This window comes from Tyto alba, unplaced genomic scaffold (assembly GCF_018691265.1).
Source record: "Tyto alba isolate M040663 unplaced genomic scaffold, T.alba_DEE_v4.0 Super-Scaffold_46, whole genome shotgun sequence".
NCBI classification, from domain to species: domain Eukaryota; kingdom Metazoa; phylum Chordata; class Aves; order Strigiformes; family Tytonidae; genus Tyto; species Tyto alba.
In genome coordinates this window covers 3,209,223-3,229,860 of record NW_024881322.1, presented here as the reverse complement: position 1 = coordinate 3,229,860, position 20,638 = coordinate 3,209,223, and the positions used below count along the sequence as shown (strand labels likewise).

The window sequence follows — 20,638 nt, the reverse complement described above, 5'->3', positions numbered from 1 at the left end:
TTTTCTCCCTCTCCTCACCTTATCATAGAGGTTGCCAGGGTTCCTTTTGTCATCCTCATCACTGCTGTCCTCTATTGGTGGGTTTTCCCTCTTCATATCATCACCCAAATAACGCTCAAAGACATTGGAGAAAGCAATTGCAGACAGCATACAGACCACTGGAGTCAGCGTGAGCATCAGCCGAACCATCACACCAGCAAAGTAAACGGCGCTGATTGCGTACAGAGCAACTGCAAAGAAACAGCTACTGAGCAAATGTAGAAAATAACACTCTGACTGCACACGTACACGCTCTCCATAAAACTACTTCTGGAAGGGGGTTGAGAATCTGTGTATATAAAGACTTGAGCATGCATCTTGCATTTCATTGCTTTTTAATCTACAGAGGTGCTGGTTCAATTAACGTTTATCCTTTTTAAGCCTCAAACCCTACCCGAGGTTCGTCTTGACAGCTGTTCACAATAACACCAGCTCATTTTCATATTCATTAATAATGTGTCAGAAGATACATTATTAGTGAAATTTAGTATCACACCCCAAAAATACTACTGGAATAATTGGTAGCTCAATTTGATTAAGAAGGTCAAACAGCCCTAGACCAAACAAGTTACTGAAACTGAAAAACAAAAGGAAGTGTTAGAATTTCATGTAAGTATCAAATTTTAATTTGAGACATCTGTGGACAAATTGGGGGCTTGTCTACATTATAATTCCATACAGACAAATCACATGCTACTGTGAGCCCTATTTGAGGTGGGCTTTCCTGAACAGTCTTATCTCCACTCCCCCTGCCCCCACCTTCCCACCCCCCACCCCCAAAAACCCAACCCAACCCAAGATTTTCAGAGTAGTAAGGCATATTCAGAACACTTTTCTTTGAAGGAAAAACGAGCAAACCAACCAACCAACCGGTATACACTGGTTAGGAACATCTATTGTTCAAGTAACAATGGTGATGCTTTGTCTGCTACGGTTTAACTCTAGACTTTTGTGAAAGATTTGCCACGGAAATCATGAAGGGACATCAATTTATCAGTTTACGTTACATACATATTCTCTACTTTGTAGTGTAGTAGCATGGCTCTCCATTCTCACTCATGAGTGTTTTTATGCTGACTGAAATAAGTGGCTGATGCAGCAGTAGGAGGCTGACAGCGAGTTGCCCAGCGCTGGTCTTGCGGTGAGCCACAGAGCGCAGAATGCCCCCGCCACGGGATTTCCCCACTAAGCGTTCCCACTGCCCACATACCCCCTGGGTGATCCTAAGAGGCAGCTACGTTAGTCTGGAGCCTCCCATCCCTGTAAAAGCCCAAGACCGGAGTGATTTTTACTGCTCCAGATGGGCTACAACTTCGAATTACACCCTTCCGAGCCTCATTCATAATGTGAAAAGTCTGCTTTCACAGTACAGCTTCGCCCAAATAAACAATTTGTTGTCACTGACACAGGGAGACCCCACACCTCCGCTTAGGCTTGTGCCTCATCTAGCACTTGTTCCGCAGCGAGCGATTCAGTTCACTGAAATAGCAGAAAATCTGGAGAGGAAAGGCAATTTGAATCATCGTCTGCGATGGGCCGAGTGCCAGGCACCCAGGGAAGGGCCTGAGCGGGGAGCCGCGTCCCAGCGCCTGTCTGCAAGCTCAGCAGATCCCGTCTCTTGGGACGACGCTCCATCGCCATTTCACCGGTCTCTGCATTTTTATGAAAGGCTTTAAATACCACTGGGTGCAGGCAACTTTCAATAATCATCTTTGAACACATCACTCAAGCCTTTTTTTTTTTTTGTTTTGTTTTGTTAGAACAAGCAATATACCAGCTTTGAGCAAAGAAAAAAAATAGAATCAAGTTGTAGGCAAGATTTTTCAAAACAATTTTTAAATATTTTCTCTTACCAAAGACTCTTTCATCATTGATGTTTTTGATACAGAACCACAGCCCTGCTGGGAAAGTACACACGAGAATATGCAGATCAAAAAAGAAGGAAACCCATGTTGTAGGCTGATGCTCAGACACAGAGGCAATGATCGGGATGTGAATTTTCGCATACCTTTTTTAAAAAAAATTCAGTTCAAATTATTTCGAAAAGATAAAATTATTAAAAATTGTCAACATTAGGAATTCTGAAATTCATTTCAAAGGAAGCATTTCAATTTAAAATGGCAACTGCTCTATTCAGCAGAAATCTAATGAAACTTTTACAACAAAAAAGTCCCCAGGTCTTACTGTATTTAGGAAGGATTTGGTGTATAGAGTTACTTAAAACACCAATATATAAAGGATTATTTCCATACTAATTGAAAGAATGAAAATGATGGATGTTTCGTTTTATTATGGCTAAATATGAAGCCAAATTCACCAAAATGAAAACACACAGCTACGGAAGCCCCATCGTTACATTTTGAAGAGACAATCATCTGTGCCAGTAAGTCTCCTAAATTTTCAACACAGTATTTCAAAAACTCTCCCCTACACAGAATACCCTCCTTTTCTCAGTACAGAAAGTTAACACTATTAAGTACCAGACCGGTTCCTGATGCCCCCACATTCTTTTAGATGCTGAAAGAACCAGGCCTTGTCTACACTTGTTAATACACGTCAGCTAAAAACCACATCAAGCGCTCAGTGCAGACAAGGACAAAACTCTGTTTTCGATGAGAGACACCTACACACACAGACCGAGTCTGGGGCGCTGCAGCGCCGAATGGCGGGCTAGCAAGCAGATGTCCTTTTCTTCACTGAGATCCAGTTCTCCTTCAGAACTGCATTGTGTGTTTTAACACAACGTGGTGCTCTAATGTAGACAAGCCCTCAAAAGTTTAATGCTTTGTGTATATATATACACACACACATGCAACTTAATTTATAGGCAAATAACAACATCTGTATGTTCTTCAAATAAATCCAGGGCTTCTTTACTGACATGTATTCTACATTTATTAGAGTTGGTACAGAATCCTGTATAAGCTAGACTTTGGAGCCTGAAAAAAATGGAACTGCAAAAGTTTGAGGTTCTCCTATCGCTACTTTTAATCCTAAAAAAAAAAAAAAAAAAAAATCTACCAGTTGAATTTCACCTTAAATACATTTATTTGAGAAAAATATTTTTGGTTTCATTCCTATTCTCCTGGCTGGCTAAAGAATCCAGTGCTGGGTTTTTAAAGGTTAACTAAACCAAAAGATTAACTAACACAGGTTTTTACCCATGAAAACACACATGAATAAACCAGAATTGTTCAGAGTAGACATCTGTATACACAAAAGATGTATGAACATAATAAACAGGCAACATGCAAGATATATATGCAACATATCTGTGATTTTGTGCAATGCTGCTCAATGAAAATAGTCTGTGTTTAAGGCTTTTCATAATTTTTAAATGTGTCCTCGAGTGTTGCTACAGCTTTTGGTTATTATGTTGAGAAGCACTACAATTTCATATAGAAAAACATACCATTACATGTTCAATGACTTCCAAAGAACCAAGAAATTTAATAATTAATGAAATGGTTGCAAAGATCATGAAAGAGAGTACAAATGCTCTCTTCAGATAACTGATTAAAGCCTACTATTTTCTCCTTGACTGACATACTAAATGGATTCGAGGATGAGGAGAGCAAATGGTTGTTAGTTTTCAGTAGAATGCTACTGATATCTAAATCCTTATATCTTTTATCCTTACTTACCCAGTGTCCCACAATGAATAAAATCTGCCACTCCAAGGAGCAATATAACCTGAAAAAGAGAAGGGGAAAAAAAAAAACCAAACTTTTGCTGCCTAGGTATTTAAATGCAGTAGTTTTTCTACTCCCTCAAATTATAGCACAAAACCAAAGAAATTTCAATGAACTTGTAGTGTATGTGAACCAGACCTACTGCATTAGGCAGGCTGTAAAGTCTACCAGCCATGAAGTTACTTTTAGAAGAACACACTCTGACAGGATCACGTTGTACTCACTGAGTATCAAGACATGCACACCTCCAAAAGTCAAAGCAATGCAATAACAAATACGAGTATTTCTCAAAGAATATGACAGATAGCAACCTATACTCTGTCAAGAAGAAAAACAAAATGTATTTGATATGAAAGGATTTAATTTTCCTGAAATGCCTGAGCAGGAAACTGGGAACAATCTAGAGCCAAAACACTAATCATCATCAACAAAACACTAGTTTCCTATTGTTTCTCTACTAATGAACCTACATGTGGCATGGAATGTAAGAGCTGCTACTAGACATGCTGATAAGCTTTCCACAGTATTTTTTTTAAACAAAGCCTTTAGATACTTGAATATCATAAAATGAAAAGAAACTCAGATAAAAGATAAACATTATTAATAGTTATTAGTAAGATTCTTCTTAAATTTTATTTCCACTTTCCTCACCAATGTTTCAGCTCCCTCTGAAGTCAAATACAGACAAGCTGAAACAAGAGAAAGTTAAACCCTTTCATTTATTGCCCAAGTCTTTGTGCATGACACAGTAAGTCTTCCCTTTACCTGATATTTAAAAATCAGTCTAATCTGACTGAAGGTTTTTGTTTAATATCTAGTTTAGACATTTAAATACTGTGGTTAATGTTCTACGACAAGACATATTTTTCCCTTCAGTCTTCAGATGCAAAGCTTGCTTGCTCCCAAGCCACTGCATGCACAAGAAGGAACTGCCAGCAGATGGGGAACTACAGGTTATGGTACGTCTCTGATCTGTGATACATCTCTGGATGTATCAAAAGCATGAAATCAGCTGGCATTCACCTGAGGGTGCTGAAAGAGTTGGCCGATACGATAACCACCCACCATCTTCATCGGGGCGGTAAGGGAAGCCCCTGGTGCCTCCAAAACGGCCAGTGCTACCCCTCTAGGAAAGGCAAGAAGGAATAGGCAGGAGACTACAGGCCAGTAACCCGAGTCCCTGGAAGGATCACGGAGCACAGCCTCCTGAAATATGTTAAATGCTTTTTGAACCATTTTCCTAATTTCTTACTTATAAGCTGAAGAAGAATGGGCTGGACAAACTGACTATTTAACAGGTTGGAAAGTGGCTGTCTTGACAAGCTCCAAGTAGTACTCAGTGGATCGGGCTGGTGGCTAGTAACAAGTGAAAATATCCCAGAGGCCAAAACGGTGAGCAGTGCTCAACTAGAGTGGCTGCCACGCCTTATGGCAGGCAGGACTTCAACCCAGAACCTCAAACCCTTTCTTCCAGGTACTGCACCCGGGACACGGGGTCCAGATACAGGCACCCTCCTGCAAGAGGATTATTGAAATAGAGTGGGGTCAGCGTGCTGCGAGATGGTCAGGAGCGCAGGCTGCAGAGCATACCAAAAGCTGCAGGAGTGAGGTTTGTTCCATCTGGTGAAACAGTGACACTGATGGGTGAATTTCAGGAGTTGTAATCAACAGTTCCCAAAGAACTGCAACGGAAGACATTCTGCTGCACACTGAGATGAGAAGCCGAATTTTGTTTTGATATGCCAGTCTGAAAAATTTTGCTAAGTGTTAGTAGGACCTGCTCATACGTATTGAAAACCAAATCATAAGCCACCATGTTTTAGAAGACTTTCAAATAAAGAGAAATGCTACGTATTCTTTCGGAATAAGGGTATCGTCATTCACAAAAATAAAACTGCTATTAAACAGTCCAAAATGTTAAACAACTGATACCAAAACAATTTAGACCAGAAACATTGTTAAAAAGAAGTACAAGAAAAGTCAGTTAAAATAAAAACAACTTATGTCATAGGAAAGTGGGTTTTTTTCCAAAATAAAACTGACAAAACAGTACTGTATTTGAGGTATAATATTAGATCATGCAATTTAAACTAAGCAGAAGTCAATTTTTGCATGTGTAACACAGATTCAGCTAGGAAAATAAGACTGCTTTTTCTTCATCAGGGAAAGGAAGTATGGGATTAGGTCACGAAGGGAGTACAGTATGTCACGGAAGCAGAAGATGGCAGAGAGGCACCTGGGGAAGGGAACTGAGCAAAGACAAGCTTGTTCGTGTGAGATAGGGTAGAACCTGCCCTGAGGACTGGAGGCTGAACCACAGAAGCAAAAGCAGAACTTACAAATTAATTCCAGTCATACAGAAATCAGATTCACGTATTTCAGAACGCAAGCAACCGGACCTTCTAGCCTATCAACACTATTCAGACTAGATTAGTTAGATGTATCTTCACAATGCGCTTTGACTACAGCCCAGTTTGACTTCTTGCATCATTAGGTGGACTGTGGATAAACCCAAAATATTGGAACAATACTACAAAGTGTGTTTGTTTTTTGGTTTTGGTTTTGTTGTTTTTTTTTTTTTCCTTCCTTCCCCCCGCCCCTGCGGCCCAGAAAGCACAATGAATTCCAACACTCAGAAATACATAGTTACAGGGCATCGGTTTGATGTGCCGTTGCCAACAACTACTTTAGACAAAACCAAATGTTGATCATCTTGTTCACCTGCTCCAAAGGTAAACTAGTTTCACGTTTATTTACCTGTGTATGTCAAATAGATGACACTCAGGAATACAATACCAGCAGCTAGTGAGACACCCAAGAAGAACAACATCTGAAATTCTTGCTTTGTTAATCTGTCTCTCAGATACTGCAAAAATGCATACGCCTGCAGCAGTGCAAAAACACCTAAAGAAAGAGATAATTTGTTTTTTTTAAAGGCTCAAAAGCATAACAGCTGTTAAAGCAACTGGCATACTTTGGCTATATCTCAATTAGAAAAATAAATGTAAGGTACACCCTTACATCTAAAAACTAGCATAAAATAACTTTCTGACAAATAGCCTTTAATACTTAACAGGGATGAAACTTTATTGCAATGACAGAAACTTGCAATGAGAAAAAATACTCTCCAAAAAATTCTTTGTTTATTATATCAAGAGCTCCAATGCTCACTACCTCTTTGCTCCCAAAACAAACTGGAGATAAGGGAGAGTATCACCTGAAAACTAGATTGCATTGGTTATGACAGAAACACAGGTTAACATACCTAGACCTGGTAAAAAATTGAGACAGAAACCCCAGGCAACACACAAATGAGGCTAATATAAAAATATATGGAAATTAAGCTACTGAACAAACCAGGAGGATTTAATGAAAGAAAAAACAAAACAAACAGGCATTAAGTAATACAGACACCGCAATTCTAGAAAGCTACTGTTGAAACACCAGAATTCCCTGGGTAAGCTCTCCACATCCTCAAAAAGGCTGTTCAGAATTTAACATTAAGCCAGAATTTGGACATGATTTTCCTGTTGTTATTCATTTCAATGTACATGATTAGATCAATTCAATCATTAGTCCATTCAAAAGTGAAAATTCACTGGTAGCTGACAGAAGAAAACAGAACTCAAGTATATGGTCTTTCTTCAGTTTAACAACAAATTTGAGGTCTGTACAATGTTGAAAGTCACTAGTTCTGAACGCCTGTGGAAAGACACAAACTCTATTCACCAAATAAACGTAAAATTCTTCAGCTTGATAATCTTTACTCTTTCCATTATATTCAGATTGTTGGAAAAAAAAAAAAATCTAAATTTTTAGAAGTATTTTTCTGATAAACTTTAATGATATTCAAATTGCTGTCCCAAATACATTTTGATGACTACACATAATTAAAAACCTGAGGAATCTAACGAACTAAACGATATCACACAGTGTATGCAGCTAAGCATAAACCTATCAATCTTAGTAGAGATGTTATTATTGCTCTTACCATATCAAGACGTCTGATTGTTAACAACTATTAAAAAATCAACTTACTTTAAGGAATTAAAGAAAAATCAAACAAGATTGAAATCAGTTATGTTACTAATCAGGAGGCTGATTTTTAAATAAGTCATTTGTATTTAACCCACTCTGAAAAATTACAGAAGACAAACAACTCAAACCAAATTGCTCAGTAAAATGTGTGTTTACCAATAAGGAATGTTTCAATTGTGCAATGCTCAAAGGCAACATTATATTGCAAAAGAGTCGAGATTATCAATGTGAAAATAAGTGCTTGTCAGAATCCGTAACTGCTCCAGCGTTATGGAGGCATTTTACCTCCATTAGCTCACACAAAGAAGGATAATGTGTCAATTGGAAAGAAAACTTCCCTACAGACCTGAAATTCTACCTCTTTTTCTTTAACAATTTGGTTTGTTATTAGGTGTTCTTTCTAATACAAGGAAACAAAGCCACAAGGGTTTGAGGTTTTCTTGTGCTAAGCAGTCTGTTTGAAAGCAGACATTTAATTTTCTTACCTGCAGCTGCCATGTGTTCACTTGTTCTAATTGGCTGAAATCCCACAAAAGGTATCTGCATCGATAGTATTAATCCCACAATGTAGAAAGTGCTATATGCTAGGAAAAAAAGAGTGAAGAAAGGGGAGGAAGAGATAGGTGGGAAGAAAAATACACACATTTCAATAAGCATTGGTTCCATAGTAGAGTCCATTTTCCCCCCAACTTCAGTGTCACTGAAGCAGAACTCTATCATTCTAAATATTTCAGTCATCCTAATTACTTTTTCCTCCTTTGACTAGAATAAACGTGCCTATTGCATCCAATTTTAGAGGAAGTAGCAAAATATTGTTGTTTCTAACTGCACTGTTTATTCTCCTCCTAGGGAAAGAATCCATCTACTCAAGATGTTCTAGCTTAGAAATAGTTTTCTCATCTTGTTTTTGCAGGTCATGGGTGGCAGAAGAGCTGTCACGTAACAACTGACAAAAGAAGCTTTCTGTATGAGGAGAAATTGAAGGGACCAGACCTCAAAGAAGCAAAACATTTAAGAGTCCACTACCTACTTCGAAAATGCAAAGAGGTATGCTTGTTCTTTTTTTAACTCAAGAGCAGAGGCATGCCAAGAAACTGAAAAGCAATAGAATTAAAAATTAATAGTAAGCATATGTATTAATGGATCTATATCAACCGTGAGGACTCATCCCCCCCACAGAAAGTAGAAGCCAAGAACATAATTAATATTAGTATTAATAACATGCATGTTTATTATGTACGCACGAAGATTCATATACTTTATTTTGACAGGGTTTGGGTCCTCAGTATTCCAGGGTGAAGAAAAGAGGGGAAGAGAGAAAGACCAACTACGAACAGCCATGATTCTGATTACACTTGAAGTAACCAGCCAATCTGAAGTCCAAATGAGGTTTCGTTCCTCCAGTGGCAAACCCATCAGATTTTTATCCACCTACCAGATTTTTAAACGCTCCTACAAATCATAAACCGCTGTCTTAGTTATGGCCTTGATCTTACGAAGGGATCCCTGTTCTCCTACAACCCTTTGCTAAGCTCCACAAGAAGAGGTCTGGGGAGCGCCCCATTCACCAGTGGCATGGCTTCCACAGCAGCTGTGTGGTCTCACCGGGGGATTGTGGCCCTGGGTACTCTGTCCTTTCCAAAAGTCACGGAGGTGGCTGCGATGATACTTCCAACTACTTGCTGTCTTCTCTGGTGTGTTCTTTCAAGCACCTGTATTGCACTACTTGGCCTAGCTACTGATCTATGCCCTCCTAGGTCACTGAAATACATCTTTGCTGTAGGAAGCTCAATTTTTGAAGAATTTACTACAACATAAATCATTTACTCTACCGTGAAAGTGTTACAACACTGCCATCCTGTGGAATTTCAATGATTGGCATAAATCACTACACGTTTGTTAGACCACTGTGAATCATCAGTTTTAATCCCAGTCCTGCAACTGTTATACCTTCTATGCTCCCTTCCCCACCCCCAACCCTCACTCCCACTTCATTCAAACAGCTCTCACGTATGTCTGGCTAGTATTGAAAAAACCTGGCAATTTACGCAGCAACATAATTTTTCTAGCTACTTAGATACATCAAGGTGACGTGTCATCACAAACTTTCCATGTTCCTTTATAGTCTACTCTTTGCACAGTCTTTACAGTAACAAGAAGTTAATTTTGGTTGCTGCAAGCTACTCTCATGGTTCTAACTCTTACTAGGTCAAGAACAAAACCACTCTGACCTACCGTGAATAAACTCATTTTACAAACAATTTTAGTTGCTGTACACTGCACAAACATAGGAAGGACCTACTGAAAAATTTCTCCAGAGAGTATGATCAAATATTTGACCACATACTTTCAATTAATGGATTATAATTACCAAAAATAAACGCTCTTCAGCTGAGGTTTTAGAATGCTGGTCAATGAAAAATATATGCATGTTTACTATTTAAATGATAAAATCATTTTACTGTTAAAAAAAATCATATTAAAAAAGATAGAACAACGAATTATTGAAGTTTTAAATTCTGCAAGGTCCTTATGTGTTTTGTTATTAAATATTCTGAAAAGTATGCAGAACTTAGAAAAATTGTACAGAAAAAAATCCAATTGAAGTGAAAATTACCAAGTCTCTTAAGTGTGTGAGCATGACTTAAATCTATATTGGTATCTTTCCAAATGTAAAACCATTTATTTTTGAAACATATGATAAACTACAAGAAAAACTACAAGTACAACAATAGAAAATAGTATCAATGGTTCCTGTATCTGAATAGAGAGGTTATTTACCTATACAAGTGCTGCTAATACACTGAAATTCAAAGCATTTATTCTTACTAATTAAGCTAGTAAGAGCTGAATGGAAGACACTGACCACTGTCAAGACGAAAAAAAAAAAAAAAAAAAAAAAAAAAGAAAAAGAAAAAAGCACAGCCTAAGCTTTCAAAGGTAGGCAGCATCATCACCATTGATGCCAAATGGGTTGGAAGCTATCTGGCTGATAAATTCATCTGCCTGCTAGTCATAAAATATTTTTAAATTGGCAAAAATTTCATGTTCCAGGAAATTTTTATTCATTAAATGATTCTGAATTACACTGCCAGGCACACCAGATGATCACCTATTAACCTTTTATTTGGTATATGAACACCCATATGAAAAATATATACCAGGAAATCATCACTCTTTTTAAAAACCTGGTGCTGCCAAGTGTTGTTCTCTATATTTGTTATTATGTTGAATTAAACATTCTTCCATTACAAATATTAGGCTCATGCTAGTTTAAAATAAAATCAAGCAACTGATCTAGAGATTCAAAACCCCAAAATTCTTGGTAATAGTAAAATGAATGCAAATTTTACTAGCTACTGTCATCTGACAATAGTTTACAAAAGTATTAGGTGCACATTGGCAGTTTTGTGAGAATTAAGAGACTGCTGCAGACACACTAGCAATTGCATATCACAGAAACTCCAAGTATATCTTTATTCTCCCTATTTCAATGAGCTTTTGTAAACTCTTCTCCCTATCTGAACAGTTCGGGAGTGAAGCACACTTAAATTTCCTCTCAACAGTGCTTCAACATTCTTACCTGTTTTCAAAAACATCCCGTTAAACAAACCTAGAAATCACATACTAATGCAAGACGTACAGACTTCTGTGTGTGTAAGGCTTCCCACGAAAGCTTCTATGAAGCCAGCAGCTGCAGTGGAACAGCAGAGCAGCAATCCCATTTTCATTCTGACAACTCTGCTGAAGTACAGCTCCCTCACAGCTGAAGGGCAATAACATCTCAAAACACTGTAGCTGTTTGCAAAACAAACATCCGCCAAAACCTTTAATTCATATGAACCTGTAGTAATATTTCTCCCACATGAGTTCAAAGACTAGTTCATTGAAAGCTGAAAAAACAAGAGTTCTTACGGCTTTACTGTTTCTGGTTACCGCATCGTTTCAGGATTTTATAATTAGTAGATTTAATTTTCTCTTGCCTAACTCACAGAAATTGGAAAATGAAAATATTCGATGAAACAATTTTAAAAGCAAAACAAGATGAATTACTTTCCCCGTAAGTTATAAAGAAGTATTTAATGAAGAAGTTAAATAATACTAAGTTTAAAAATTAAAGATAGGCTAGAGCTTCTTTTTTTTTTTTTTGCCTTCTTTTTTTTCAAGACTTTCCATTTCTGAATTACATAAATAGATTAACAAAAAAGCATGAAACCACTATTTATAGTTTTGGTTAACAAAAATACAAAAATGAACTTGAGTAAATTGAGTAATTATTATAGAGTAATTATTAGAGTACATAATGGTTCAAATATATATGTAAGTACAGTCATTTCTCTAGCAGGCACTACAAAAAGCATCAAAATAATTAAAAATACAAAGATAAAACAGTATTAAAATGGGTAATGAAAATATATTTACAAATACAAAATGTTCTGTGATATTACACTTCAGCTCATTCTATGTTCTCAAACTATCTATTGTGAAAATTTCAAATTAGGGAGTCAAAATGTTCTAGCTAACTTATAAAGCTTTCACTATCTGAATTCCTTATTATTTATTTCATTTACACACCTACATCATGGCCAACTCGTCAAGTCTCTGTAAAAACAGTTTACAGAGTATTTAAATGTCAGGCAAATCAATTAAAAAGTTAGTCTCCTAAGATCAGTATTTACACTTTCCTGAAACTGGAAGGAAGGCTGACCCATTAACCCAATAAAATCTTAAGGATGCACGTGCAGTAGACAGACTCTCACACAACTTCATGACTTTTTAGTCTAGGTTATATAAAACATACATGCTTAAAATTCCCTGTGTCTTTTCTCATACATGTCACAATATACTATATATTTGCATAATTTCTACTGTAAACTTTTTAAAAATAGAAATTGTTTAACATATGAGGAAAAGACAAAACTATGAAACATTATTACAGACACGCAATATAATATATTCTAAAAATATAGTAAAAGGATTCTACAAATATCAAACCATCCAATTATTTTTTTTTTCAGTGCACCAGAAAGGAGAAAATTAGTTAGCAGCTACATATATGAAATTCTGGAAGTGTGAATATGTTTTAACTCCTTATTTCCATACTGTAGAGAATGACTGACTACAATCAGTAATCAAATTTTTAAAATGCAACCTGATATGCAATTACTGCTCACTTGATACAAAACACATCGGTATAATTTCATGTCTCACGATTAAGCATTTGAGAATGACTGTTCAATGAACAAAACTTACCAATGTAGACCCTCCTGCTGTATCTCTGCATCAGCAACAGAACAAACACATGCAGTGGAATAAGGTTGATGATGAAAACATAACCACCCCATGCAGAGACCTATGAGAAATGGAATAGAAAATGAGGTCTGAAAATATCTGCAAATTCTTAGGATAGACAATGCTGGATTTACACATCCTGATGGTCTAACAAGAAAACACAAACTTCATCTAAACAAGCAGTCAGAACTACAAGTAATACCACCCAAATTTTTCTCAATATTTATTATCAAAAAAGATAAAAAAAATTAAAACAAACAAACAAACACCCCCCCCAAAAAAAAAAAAAACAAAAACAAAAACCAAAAACCAACACAAAACCCAAAACCAAACAAAACCCAAAACCACCACCACCAAAACCCCCACATATCAAAGAGTTGTGAAATGGGCTGGTAGATTTTCAAGGCCATCCTTGGTGTACCACCTCCTCCTCCCAAGCTAGTCTGGTCATGCTGGCAAACAAGAATTGATGCTGGGGGCTGTTCCCCATGCTGAAGGCTGCAGCACGAGGCACCAGTATGACTCCCATGCAGGATCCACAATTTTTTCTTCAACATACAAATGTAGCACCGTGCTCATCACTTTTTTGCTGGGGACAGAGAACAGTATCTCCAGACAGAGAGGAGAAAGGGGACAAGGCACACTTCTAGGAACAGAATGCTGGGAGAAGAGCAGCCAGTGCAGGTTGCAGTGTAAGGAAAAAAAAAAAAACAAAAGGAAGGCAGTGTACTCAGAGGGAAGCAGGGCTGAGCACTGTGGCATGGGGTACAACAGTATCATGGATATTGCAAACCCGTAGTAACAGCAGCACTTGAGAAGCACGGGTATGACATACTTAGAACCAAAGCACTACAACGTTATCAATACATCACTGACTGTTGGTTTAGATAGAGACTTAATGAGCGATCATTACAATGTGTTATCTAAATTTCCAACATATTTAGAAGGGCTAATGTTGACTAGACAAGCTGTATTTTAAACAAATGTCCTCTTGTCAAATTACAGTTTAGACTTCTCCCATATGTACCATGCCTGCCCTAGATCTTCCTTTTTAGAATGCAGTAGCTAATGTGGTTTTCACTTTAATTGTACTTTAGGTCTTAGATTCGTATTTTTGAAGCCCTAGAATCCAAAAAGAAACCCAAATTACTATGTTCTATGGAACAGATTCTAAAATAAGGACAGGGCCAAGTACTACTGGTTTTTGATCCTTGTACTACAAAACCCAGCATTTCAAAATTTGGGGAAACCAATTCAGACAATATGAAAGAAGCAGAATAGAATTCTTCAAAGTCTTCTAGAAACTCGTTTCAGATTATCAGGATCCTCTTGCCAAATTACTAGCGTGAAGTATCATGGCCTATGCATGCAAGTTGCTTTAATGGGAGAAAATATTATAAGAAAATAGGTAAACCAGACTAGAGTAAGAACAAATGTGCAATTAGGACACTGTCATATTTAGGGAAAGGTTTGAATGAAACAGGTAGCAGGCAGTTTGTACGGACCAGAGACCTCCATCTCTAATTATCAAAATATTAAACCAAATCTAAGCACTGAAGATTGTATTGAACTGCAGCACTTTGGAGCTCTTCAAACAAAACTGAGGCATACTCATAGACTGGCAAGAATCGTGGAAACATGCTATTCCTCCTACAGGGATTGCTTCAATGTAAAGCTTAGCTTTTTCTGATGAGGAGGTAAAATAAAACAATCTGAAGCAGAAGTTGCTGAAGTCAAATAAATGCTAAAAATATAAATTCAAGGAAAAAACCCTCCTCCTTATGGAATGCAATGCAATGCTATGAGTCAAATTACCGCAGTGAGCTAGGTATATATTTTAAGCACATTTAGTTATCAGGAAAGATTTCTGTCAGTCCATGCAATATCTGTTCCTCTTTCAAGGAGCTGATGCCCAAACTCCCCACGCACGGAATGACTCTTACTACCTTAAAATTGTTATTTAATTTTCAACTTACACTGAAAACATAACTAATTCCATCAGAGAAAGACAAGCGAATACTATATAACAAATACTACAATTATGCTTTATCCTAAAAATGTACCTACGCAAAATGTCTAGAAGGGCATCTTAACAAAACTCTTTCCCAAAGGGAAATACAGTCTATGGAAAGCTACCACCAGGGATGAAGTAGGTACACTGGAAGCAATCAAATTCTATCATCTCATCACTGAGGCTAAGTGATGGACAAATCTTAACCTTTCACTAAGCTGCCAGCACTTGAAAGGAAAATAAAAGAAAAACATTAATTTACATTCAAGGGTTGAATGTCATGATGATGACATTGATTCCATAAATTTTGTCACCACAAACACTACAGATCACATCCCCTCCCTCTCATACAATCCCACAGACCAAGACACTAGTCAGACTAAGATGGGAAGAACTTGTTATTGTGTGATTTTGCAGCAGTAAAACTGTAGAAGTATTGGATTTGTTCTGTTCACATTTATGAAGAGCTCTTTTAGAGGATCTTGCCAATAAATTGGCAGAATATAAAAAAGACTATGGGATATAACAATTTGAAAACTTACTTGCCTGATTTTGTACTGCACGTAAGTCTGTACCAAACCTACAGGATCTCTTCACTGTAATGCTATATAAACAGCTGTGTAATGCTACATAAATGCTGTGTATAAAAAAGTAGCTGTTTATTTAATGACTTGGCAAAAAGGCAGAGAAATATGCAAGGAAATAAATGTCCTTTAACAGGAGATAGCTATCATCTTTGGCGACATATACAGGACTATTATTTGCTATATTAACAGCAAAAATCTTCCAGAAAACCCAATGAAAATTAAAGCTAGAGAAAATCTAGGCAGCATCTAGATAACCTCTGAATTAACCTTGTACTTTAAATTAAGGTATGCAAAACAGTTCATAAGTTCCTTTTTCTTGCAAGCTAGTTACCTGACTGTAGAAAAGCAGTATTTGAGACTTCAGTCTTAACCAACACCAAGCAATTAGCCTGACTATCCCACCACTGGCTATCTTGACGCTAATTTATTTTTTATATAACCACAAAAAAAGAAGTTTATCAGTATGGGGATAAAAGGACCTTTGACCGATTCTACAGGAAAATTCTTCAAATCTAAATTTTCAGAAGATGGAGGAGGGTAGAAACCAATTCCCTCCATTTTGCTATTAGTTTTATTTCCTCAGTTTTACTACTGTTTTTCCCCTCTGTTAGCCCTTAGGAAGATCTCTGCAATAGCCTCCATTTTCACAGATCAAGAATGAAAAGGGACTTTATGATCATTCAATCTGACACTGAATTCATTCAGCAGTTCTGGTGGTAAACTTTACTTTATGGCATAATTATACCCAAAGCAATAGCTTTAAAAGTTATATAAGTGTAACTTTCTGCATAAATTTAAATAATATTATAGCATTTTGGTAATAATGACACACAGACGCATGAATATCAAAATTCCACCTTAATTCACCTGCACCAAAACAAAAATCCCACTGAATCAGAGTACCTATTCAAAGCATAGGATAAATTTGTAAATTATACTTAAGAGTTTTTCCAAAAACTGTTTTCATTGTGTTTATCTAAATGTTTTACATTTCAAAATATTTATTATGTATTTTTACTCGTCTATTTAAAGTTTTAATAGCAATATGAAACAACAACTCAATATTACGGCCCCAAAGATCAAAATCTCCTTATGTTCTTTGTCAACACGTGGATTATGTAAGCCCTACTCAAATACTTCAGCTATTATATACATAAAAGGCTTACCATGTAAAAGTAGGATAGACAGCAGCAGATTGTCCAAAAGACCGACCCAGTTTTCACAGACTTCACCTTTAAAAATAATCAAGTATTTATAAATGACAAACAAATACGGGACAACATTCCAAAATTTCATTCCAAAACAACTGTCATGAGAACCTCTTTAGCACGTATCAAGCTGTAGTTGTATGCTGCTGAACCAGTGTCCATAAAACCAAACCACAAGTGTAATTCATTAGCATACAAACCAGCTTATACCCGTCCCTCTAGCTAGAACAGAGGCAGGATGCAATGCTACTCTCTACTTCATGATCTGAGGTAGAAAAGTAGTTGCAACACCTCTGTGCTACCTCCTCTGACACATTACGCCGCTTTATAATTCTAAGTGTAAACTATCCATGGCTCACTTTGGCTGGCATCAGACCCAACTCTGCAATTATTGACAAAAGAGCTACTCTGTAATTTTGAAACACTCACTTAAGGTTAATGAGAGCATCCAGATACTACTAACGGCTTAGCAGGATCCATAAACTGGCCCAGGATTATGATTTTGTCCAAAACTGATGGTGGTGATTGTGGTGTAGGAAAATAGGACTGAAAAACTGACATTAAATAAAGCTAAAAAGTTATCTATAAAATATATTTGATTCATACATAATTCTACAAGAGTTTATGCAAACACGATTGCAATATGCAGTTTAGTTAAATAGGAGTTCCATAAGAACAGATAACTGCTATCGTGTCTCAGTTGTCATACAGTAACAACGGAGGTTGATCCTATTATTGTTATCAAACAAAACACACCTTTACAACTGCAGTTTATTCTAAATCCAGATTTAAAAAACCTGCAGTACTCATGCTGAATTAACAATGCAGTTAGGCTATTTGTGATATTTCCAAAATAGATGCAACGGTCCAGAAAAACTCCAGCTTGCCTAAACTCCTTCATGCAAAACTGCATTACAGATGCAATTCTGCATACAGATTAAGGAGTGACAGACAAGCTGCACGAGCAAGTAGGCTAATTAAAAGATATCAGACTGTTTTCTTTTAAGCAATGTTAATATCTTGCTCTGGACAGCTTTGGGTATCTAATTTGGATGCTAAAGTCAAAGCTGAGACCCTCCAGACAAAAGCTTCTCCAGAAGACAATTCAAAGCACTTTATATTCGGTCTACTGTTTTTCACTAGCTAAATGAGGAGGCTAAAGTTTGATGCTCACATAATATTAATACCTCCAAATGGAAAAACATAAACAATCCTTCTGTTTGCTTTAAATGTACAGACTTATCATCATTATTATTATTATTACTACTACTATAGGACACATACTTGAGCTGAACAGTACTTCTACACAGCAAACTAAAGAGCATGATTATGGAGTGCTTCAGATCATGTGACTTCTCAGTACTTGCCTGATCAAGAGCCAAGGGGAAGAGGGATAAGAAGGAAGAAAATAAGAATTCAATGGATTCTAAGAAAAATCCGTCATTTGGTTGGAGGAGGAAACAAAAAACCTTTCCAAAGCAAAAGACTCAGCAATTACTTACCCATAAATAGTATGTGAACTGCAGTGCAAAAATAGCTATGCCTTCATTGTCAAATGATCCTGCTACTGATCGGGATATGTAACCTGGAACTATGGCAATAAAACAGGCAGCTAAAAGCCCTGCTCCCTGATTCCACAGTTCTCTGGTGAGCAGGAAAGTAGAAATAGCTGTAAGGCCGCTAAAAACTGGTGCTAGGAACACACATACATCTCTTATATGGACTGTCACGTTAAGCATATTTAAAATCCAATGTATAAGGCCTGCTGTCACCATCAGTCCTGGGTATACCTAAAAGGAGGAACAAAAACCCAAACCACTAGGTTATTGCAGAAGATGATCATGGCAGGTTTATTTGCATATGATTTGCAATGAAACAGTTATTTCTTAAGCTGATATAAGCAGTGAGCAGGTAAAGCTAATGGAATTATTTTAATACTACTTTAGTCATGTTTTGACAACACCACTGAATACCAGAGGTTTTTTAAATTTTATCCAAATGATAACAATTACATATAATCCATTTTGTAACTGAATTTGCGGCATACAGATAATATCCTAGCTTGCCTGACATTTATCATATGAGAAGAATGGTGTTAAGGTATAGAAGCAGAAGCTAAAGTTTGCAAACAAATTTCAAGACAGCTAACAGCTTTAAGAAATAAACAAATCCCCAAACCATAACACAACAAGAAGCAGCCCAAAAACATTTCCCAGCCCTATCCATTTTCCTCCAAAACATGCCATGCCACTCTCTCACGTCTTGTTACCCATGAAGAAAGAAAATGCGCACCATCAAGATTTTTTTTTTTAAGCTGAAAAGCTGATAGGCAGTCAGCTGAGTACTATATATTTGCAAGACATCTTTAGATATGAAGGATTAAAATAAAGTCCTACAAAATTGAATTAAGGTGTCCTCCAGGAACGGTAGCATAGACTTACACAAATCCATTGAAACCATCAAAGAATACTGGAGAACTTTAAAATATTCTTAATAGGAATTCTACCCTCCCACATTTATCAACATTAGAAAAATCAATATGTACTAGAAAAGTTAATATGTACTTCACCTGCCTTAGTTTCTTTTGAAAGCTAAGAAAGGCGTTGCACTAAATTACATTAACAGATGACAGAATGTTCCCTTGCATATATCCTTGAGAGCTGGTTTTCAAGATAAACTATTGAAACATAACATACCATGTGACTTGTAAAATAATGTATGCAACCAACATTTCGATTCTATTTATTAAGCGTCTTTACTTCATATAAGACAGGTATGGAAAAAAACACGTATACATGTTATATAATCTGTCTGAAGTATCTCTAAGATACTAAAACAAATGGTGATCTAATTGTTACAAAAAGCTTCATAGATGCACTTAAATGGTACATACTAAAATTCAAAAGTTTTAATGCACTTCCACACATTAAGTAACACGAGACCGTGTTAATTAGCGTTACTAAAGCTATTCTACCAATGAATTATATTTGTATTCTGATGCGATAATATTGCTTCATACACCCATCCTGTCTTGTAACTTGCACTGATATCAATCTTACCTACTCCTGATGCTTCATATAGGTGGCCCCACTGATTTAATTTCAAAAGGTCTTTTCCCAGTGAAATCCTAACATTTTCTATACATACATGAAGTCCACTCAACATACACCATTGGATTAAAACTTGTGCCTTAAGAGATTTAGATAACTGCTTTTTTAAAAACAAAAAAAAATTTCTCTTTTTTCATTTCATGTACCAGAATTACAGGAGTCATACTACTCTTATTTATGACTATTAGAAGTTCATATATAAGGAAGCAAAACTCAGTTCTGTCTTTCCTGTTCACAGTATGCTGTTGGATAAAGACTGAAGTATAGTTCCTGCAGCTAAAAATTAAAAGCATCTTGCTATTCTCTCTGCAGCACTTTGACAATTAAAAGCATATTTTATGGATTCTCCTTTTATCAATGTCAATTCTGTATTGAAAGTTCCAAAAAAACCCCCCCAACTTACTGCAAAGTTATCTTTAAGTTATTATTACAATACTTACAGTTCCACCTACTATTCTTCCCAGTGGATACCATGCTCTTTCATCAAACCAATTTAAAAATTCATAAAACCCATGGGATGCAAGATGATGTGTTGATCTATAGTTAAACCTAGAAAGAAATAGAGGAAAAGAAAGGGGGGAGGGGAAGATAAAAATCAAGAACCTAAGATTTAGGCATATCTTAAGTCATCTGTTTTCTAAGACCTAGAAAGTAACTAAAA

The 20,638-nt window shown here is 36.6% G+C and overlaps 1 protein-coding gene across 1 annotated transcript in view; it reads right to left on the bottom strand.

The window, feature by feature from the left end:
* STT3B (STT3 oligosaccharyltransferase complex catalytic subunit B) overlaps positions 1–20,638 on the bottom strand; it is a 52,995-nt gene that overhangs the window by 10,405 nt on the left and 21,952 nt on the right. Inside the window, exons 2-10 of the mRNA XM_032996803.2 lie at positions 20,418–20,526; positions 18,370–18,657; positions 16,826–16,891; positions 13,023–13,122; positions 8,255–8,353; positions 6,489–6,635; positions 3,684–3,732; positions 1,893–2,047; positions 19–230 (exon numbers count right to left, since the gene is read on the bottom strand). Coding sequence (XP_032852694.2) covers positions 19–230; positions 1,893–2,047; positions 3,684–3,732; positions 6,489–6,635; positions 8,255–8,353; positions 13,023–13,122; positions 16,826–16,891; positions 18,370–18,657; positions 20,418–20,526 — 1,225 coding nt within the window. The remainder of the gene's footprint in view (positions 1–18; positions 231–1,892; positions 2,048–3,683; positions 3,733–6,488; positions 6,636–8,254; positions 8,354–13,022; positions 13,123–16,825; positions 16,892–18,369; positions 18,658–20,417; positions 20,527–20,638) is intronic.